The sequence below is a fragment of the Salvelinus alpinus genome, chromosome 8 (assembly GCF_045679555.1).
Source record: "Salvelinus alpinus chromosome 8, SLU_Salpinus.1, whole genome shotgun sequence".
Lineage (NCBI taxonomy): Eukaryota > Metazoa > Chordata > Actinopteri > Salmoniformes > Salmonidae > Salvelinus > Salvelinus alpinus.
Window position 1 is genome coordinate 59,161,397 of NC_092093.1, and position 7,247 is coordinate 59,168,643.

The following is a 7,247-nucleotide window of genomic DNA, read 5'->3' on the forward strand; positions in this document are numbered from 1 at the left end:
ACCCACACAAGTGGCTCAGGTAGTGCAGCTCATCCAGGATGGCACATCAATGCGAGCTGTGGCAAGAAGGTTTGCTGTGTCTGTCAGCGTAGTGTCCAGAGCATGGAGGCGCTACCAGGAGACAAGCCAGTACATCAGGAGACATGGAGGAGGCCGTAGGAGGGCAACAACCCAGCAGCAGGACCGCTACCTCCGCCTTTGTGCAAGGAGGAGCACTGCCAGAGCCCTGCAAAATGACCTCCAGCAGGCCACAAATGTGCATAAAACTATAGTTTTGATAAGTCGGTTAGGACATCTACTTTGTGCATGATGCAAGTAATTTTTCCAACAATTGTTTACAGGCAGATTATTTCACTTATAATTCACTGTATCACAATTCGTGGGTCAGAAGTTTACATACACTAAGTTGACTGTGCCTTTAAACAGTTCAGGAAATTCCAGAAAATGATGTCATGACTTTAGAAGATTCTGATAGGCTAATTGACATAATTTGAGTCAATTGGAGGTGTGCCTGTGGATGTATTTCAAGGCCTATCTTCAAACTCAGTACCTCTTTGCTTGACATCATGGGAAAATCAAAAGAAGTCAGGCAAGACCTCAGAAAACAAATTGTAGATATCCACAAGTCTGGTTCATCCTTGGGAGCAATTTCCAAACGCCTAAAGGTACCACGTTCATCTGTACAAACAATAATATGCAAGTATAAACACCATGGGACCTCGCAGCCGTCATACCGCTCAGGAAGGAGACGCGTTCTGTCTCCTAGAGATGAACGTATTTTGGTACGAAAAGTGCAAATCAATCCCAGAATAACAGCAAAGGACCTTGTGAAGATGCTGGAGGAAACAGGTACAAAATTATCTATTTCCACAGTAAAACGAGTCCTATATCGACATAACCTGAAAGGCCACTAAGCAAGGAAGAAGCCACTGCTCCAAAACCTCCATAAAAAACCCAGACTACGGTTTACAACTGCACATGGAGACAAAGATCGTACTTTTTGGAGAAATGTCCTCTGATCTGATGAAACAAAAATGGAACTGCTTGGCTATGAAGACCATCGTTATGTTAGGAGGAAAAAGGGGGAGGCTTGCAAGCCAAAGAACACCATCCCAACCGTGAAGCACGGGGGTGGCACGTGTGGCTCAGTTGGTAGAGCATGGCGCTTGCAACGCCAGGGTTGTGGGTTCATTCCCCACGGGGGGACCAGGATGAATATGTATGAACTTTCCAAATTGTAAGTCGCTCTGGATAAGAGCGTCAGCTAAATGACTTAAATGTAAATGTGGCAGCATCATGTTGTGGGGGTGCTTTGCTGCAGGAGCGACTTGTGCACTTCACAAAATAGATGGCATCATGAAAATGACTCTAAGCATACTTCCAAAGTTGTGGCAAAATGGCTTAAGGACAACAAAGTCAAGGTATTGGAGTGGCCATCAGAAAGCCCTGACCTCAATCCTATAGAATATTTGTGGGCAGAACTGAAAAAGCATGTGCGAGCAAGGAGGCCAACGAACCTGACTCAGTTACACCAGCTCTGTCAGGAGGAATGGGCCAAAATTCACCCAACTTACTGTGGGAAGCTTGTGGAAGGCTACCTGAAACGTTTGACCCAAGTTAAACAATTTAAAGGCAATGCTACCAAATACTAATTGAATGTATGTAAACTTCTGACCCACTAGGAATGTGATGAAATAAATAAAAGCTGAATTAAATCACTCTCTACTATTATACTGACATTTCACATTCTTAAAATTAAGTGGTGATCCTAACTAACCTAAGACAGGACTTTTTTTTACTGAGGATTAGATCTCAGGAATTGTGAAAAACGGAGTTTCAATGTATTTGGCTAAGGTGTATGTAAACTTCCGACTTCAACTGTATTTAATTCAAAATGATAAAAAATCGCTATCTATTTCTATTTGACCCATTTAGTCTGGCCCAAGCCAACTTTTTTCACCAGACAAATCAGTGTGATATCACGGTGTGAATGTGAATGTGCAATCCAAATCAGGTGATCTCCACTTACTAAATAGAAGAAATACAGGAGAGAGCCTGATCTGAATTACAAGAGGGAATCACATCAAATGAGCTTGTGGTTCCCGATGCTGCCCAGATGTAGCTTTTAATGCCCCGGTGGGAGAGGCCTCTGGGTGGGCCTCTGGGTGGGCCTCTGCCTCAGCTCAATCTGCCCTTCCTTATCTTCAGCAACCCCACTTTACTCAGAGAAATGGGGGGATGAGGAGGGGTGAGATAGAGGAGGGGGAGAGAAGAGGCCCCAGTTGGGTAGAAAATGAGATTGGAAAGTAGAGGGAAGGAGGACGACAGGGTGGTTGTTGATGTAGTCTGTGATTGGTGCTCTTTAACAGGTTTACCGGTCCGTTCTGTAAGCCAGAGAGTCCAGGAGAAAAAAACGAAACACCCACATACGTGACTCTTATTGTTAGTCTCTGGAGAGATTCCAATCGCCCAACCAGAGAGCCCGACACACACACACACATATCGTCACACACAGGCGCAGACACACATACACACACAAGATGCAGACACACAAGCGCCGAAACACACTAACTAGAGACAAACAGCCCACACAACACACACGTTCAACAAAGGTCAGAAAGAGAACACTGTCCATCTGCCTGATCTGACGTTCTATTACCCCCGTATAGTGTACTATATCGGAAATAGGGACCAAACATTCCCCGGAATAATGCGTGAGGCCAGAGGAATGTGGAGGTTGACAGAGGTTAACTCCTGAGTTGAGAGAGGAGAAGTAAACAGGTTTATTCATAAGAGAGAGTGGGGTAAGTTGAGCCAAGGCAGTAAGTTGAGCCACCCAAGTTGAGCCAAGGCAGTACGCTGAGCCACCCTTGTTTCTAGGAAACCAAACACAAAATGAATAATTTGACCAAATATTTAGGTAGAGGTCATCATTTCTTGGAGTCTGTGAAGGAAGAAAAAATGGAAAGCAAGTTAGATAAAAAAAACAGATTTTCACCTGGTCAAATTAGTTTGTGTTAGAGGTTTCATGATGCTTGTATCTAAACCAAAGTAGGTCATTGTAAGATTGTTCTATACATCAGTTGGGGTCTCTATGAGCTTCAATATGAGGTCCTAAACCAACCAGGCAAGTTGAGCAAATTGAAACATTTTCTTCATAGCTGTAATGCAAGGCATTATCACTGGGATATGAGGTAACAACAGGGCCTATATTAAGTTTTAAGTTGGTACAAATGATTTTTTAGGTTTTAAAAGGATTTTGTCAGTCAGATGTCTCTGGATCCAGTATGAAGGAAGTTAGACGTAGTTTCGTGAGCCCATGCTAACTAGCGTTAGTGCAACGACTGGAAGTCTATGGTATCTACTAGCATACTAGCAGTTACCATAGACTTCCAATCATTGCGCTAACGCTAGTTAGCAACTTCCTTCAAACAGCACGCAGAGACATACAATTTTATTCACAAGTTCATTTGACTCTGGGGAAGTAGATGGATGGCTTCGTTGCCAAAATCCTGACATATCCATTTGAGACTGTGTTTAAAGATGCTTAAAATGATGAAAACAAAACAGCGATTAGGTTTGTGTTGAATTGTATTTGGGAAATAATAAGTAAAACCATTCAGTGTAGACATTTGTAGGTTGCTTAACTTGCCCTGTCCCTCGGCTCAACTTACTGTATACCCGGAGGGGTAAGTTGTGCTGAGACCACTTTTTTTGGACAAGCTATGTTTTGAAAACTGTGATGTTTAAATGAATTGTGACTATTCCCAGGGATACACAACATCCTCAAATACAGTATATGTAGTTGTCTTTGTCAGAAAGAATACTATATTTCCCTTGACGGAGTGATTCTGAATGGAAAAATGGCTCAACTTACCCTACTCTCCCCTACACTGAACTCAAACTGCTTCCACTTGTGACACTTTGGGACTTTCCTTTTGCAACTCTTAAAAGCTCTTTGGCTTTTCAGACAGTAAAGTTGACCATTTGGAGTGCTTCTGAGGAAGAGCACTAACTACTTAGCGAGCCAGCTGTATGTTCCACACAGGGGTGAAAGTAGAATGAATTTCTTCCCAGTACGGGACCTATGCACCAAAACATTTGATGGGCCTAATCATAGAATTACATATAGAATCCCTATTAATTCAATAGGATCTCTGTGGTTCTAGTCATAAAGATTATTCATTTAACTATTACCATTTATTGTTGCATAAACACAACCTGTCATGTTTTCATCGGATTTGTCAAACAATCACTTCAAAGGGCTCCTTTACTAGGCTACCCGCGCACGTTCATCCACTCTCAACATATTAACAGCCTCCAAACAGTGGTGAATGGAAAAAGACATGTTACACAAAACACTAAAGTGTAATGACATTTGGCGATTGTCATTAGGCCAGAATGTATGCACCCACTGCTGTCCTCATGCGTCTCTGTGTCGGCCACTCATCTCTGCCTTGGCAAAATGTCAGTTCTTGTCAAACCGCATCGCATTTTGGAGTGTAGGCTATAGCACCCGTTTTCAAGTCCATTCACTCATTTTCCATGCCTCTGACATGCGGTAATGATAAAAAGTGGTGTAATAGCTTACAGTTTTCTTGACATTTTGTTTTAATTATTGTGATAGGCTTCCTGTTTCACCCCACACACACTTGAGTATCAGTGGGTGGCCTGGCCACCTCTTGTAGTGGTGGAATCGCAGTACGGTGGCGACATCTAGAGGGCAAAATCAAAACGACAAGCACAGAAAGAGATTGGGAAGTTTAAACAAGCTTTATGTCAAACATGTCATGAACCAATCACCATACAACACTGATAATGTTATTCATTCATGAAGCTTACATTTTGTCCAGGTAACACATTACTTAAAGCCGCTGTAATGTTTAAAAAATTGGACAAAGGATACTTAATTTGGGGGTGGAAATGTTTTGCAAATCTGACAGGTTTTTATGGACTTATTATACAAATATTATGACTAGGTCTACTAGGTCTAGATCCAACCCTGTCTCTTTTTCTCTCTCTCTCTCTCAGGAATGGTGGAGGACGTAGCGGGACGTTCGGTGCAATTAGCATCGTGTGCGAAATGCTCCGGCATCAGCGTTCGGTCGATGTGTTCCACGCGGTCAAAACGCTGAGGAACAACAAACCCAACATGGTCGACTTACTGGTAAGAACCAGTGCTGATCTAGGATCAGTTCTCTCTTTTAGATCATAAGGAATAACATGAGATGGAAGGGGAGGGGCTGATCCTAGATCAGCACTCTTACACAGTTGATTTATGAATACAGACCCTTATAGTGGTTCACTGGTCATCACTACACATTCTGCAGTTACAACATGCTAATGGGTACTTATGGGACGAGTTGTGCTGCCAAAGTCAGTTGAACTTGACTCCAGAAAATTGCTGTTGACATTTTGAATAAGGAGAAAATAGCACTGTGATTGTGAATCGTACAGCCATTATAATGCAGTAATTAAAGGCCAAGTCAATTCAGCCACGTCTGGTCAAGTCACTGTCATTGATGTACTCTTCTTCCATTCTTTCACAGGACCAATACAAGTTCTGCTATGAGGTGGCACTGGAGTACTTGAATTCTGGTTAGCTGTGCTGAAAGCTGCTCCCCTCATCTGTCCTACCCCCTTCAAGCCCCCACACCACAGCCCTCACAGCTTCCCTTGACACAGTCTCTTAAACCTGAGTGAATGTTGGTTACTGGAGAACAGAAATGAAGTGCTGTGTTCCGCCGGGCACGGGACAGGGTTGTGCCATCGCACCGCTATGGGACAGGGTTGTGCCATCGCACCGCTATGGGACAGGGTCGTGCCATTGCACCGATACGGATTTAAGAAGAGGGGAGAGAGGGTCGCCCCCAGTCTACTCTGAAATGGCTACGTTGACCCTGAACTTGATGAACTTTCCCCCTTGCATCTCTCATCCTTGCCCCCCAACCCCTCTCCTCTCTACTAGTCAGTGTTACTGTCCCCTCCAACCCCTCTCCTTTCCACTAGTCAGTGTTACTGTCCCCTCCAACCCCTCTCCTCTCCTCTCCACTAGTCAGTGTTACTGTCCCCTCCAACCCCTCTCCTCTCCACTAGTCAGTGTTACTGTCCCCCAACCCCTCTCCTCTCTACTAGTCAGTGTTACTGTCCCCTCCAACCCCTCTCCTTTCCACTAGTCAATGTTACTGTCCCCTCCAACCCCTCTCCTCTCCACTAGTCAGTGTTACTGTCCCCTCCAACCCCTCTCCTCTCCACTAGTCAGTGTTACTGTCCCCTCCATCTCCTCTCCTCTCTACTAGTCAGTGTTACTGTCCCCTCCATCTCCTCTCCTCTCTACTAGACAGTGTTACTGTCCCCTCCATCTCCTCTCCTCTCTACTAGTCAGTGTTACTGTCCCCTCCATCTCCTCTCCTCTCTACTAGTCAGTGTTACTGTCCCCTCCAACCCCTCTCCTCTCTACCAGTGTTACCCCTCTCCTCCAACCCCTCTCCTCTCCTCTCTACTAGACAGCACTACTGTATTTACCCTCACCCCCCCTCACTCAGAACAGCACCTGAACAGGAGTTCACACTGATGTATTCTATTGCCCATCTGTCACCATCTCCCAACCCTCTCTATTGTTTTAACAAAAAAAGCTCTCCTCTTGCCAGTGACTCCTGTTTATTGCTTTTTTAATGCGCATCGGATGATCTATGTAATTTCTGTTTTTGTGGGTAAATGCGACATAAGCGTAATGTTGATATGTTGGTTTTTAATCCACGTTTTTAATTTCCGTTTTTTTCACAATGTTTGTTAATATGGTGAAGCGGTTTGACATGTATAGCTAAAGTTGAACCGGCATTAAGAAAGAGAAATCTTAAATGTTTATGCTGCCATCGCTTTGGTTGCTATTAGTATCGTCGTGCCGGCAGGAGGGGGAAAAAGCCGTCCTGCAACGTCCACACCAAGCTTTTCGTCAGGTCAACAGATCCAAAGCTTAATTAATTGCGGTCATTATTGTTAATATTGTAAATATTTTAAGTTGGACAGACTATTTATTCATTGAGCGTTTTTGTGAAGCACATTGAGTGACAATCATGTTTTTTTGGGGTCATATTTTTTAAAACTTTCTTTTGACTTTTTTTGCATAATGTTGACCAGATGTATTGTAAGCCTTGTATTTATCTTGTATGGAAGACAAAAACTACTCAAACTTACAAATACATACATATCTATTGATATGTGTTTTTGTGTGTTGTGCAGATTTT

General features: G+C 43.5%; 1 protein-coding gene across 8 annotated transcripts in view; it reads left to right on the forward strand.

Annotated features, from left to right (window-relative positions):
• Nucleotides 1-7,224, forward strand: part of LOC139583365 (receptor-type tyrosine-protein phosphatase mu-like) — a 309,931-nt gene extending 302,707 nt beyond the window's left edge. For all 8 annotated transcript variants that reach the window (XM_071414354.1, XM_071414355.1, XM_071414358.1 and 5 more), the window contains 2 exons: nt 5,032-5,167; nt 5,550-7,224. In XM_071414354.1, coding sequence (XP_071270455.1) covers nt 5,032-5,167; nt 5,550-5,603 — 190 coding nt within the window. In that variant the 3' untranslated portion in view covers nt 5,604-7,224. The remainder of the gene's footprint in view (nt 1-5,031; nt 5,168-5,549) is intronic.
• The last annotated feature ends 23 nt before the right edge of the window (nt 7,225-7,247 follow it).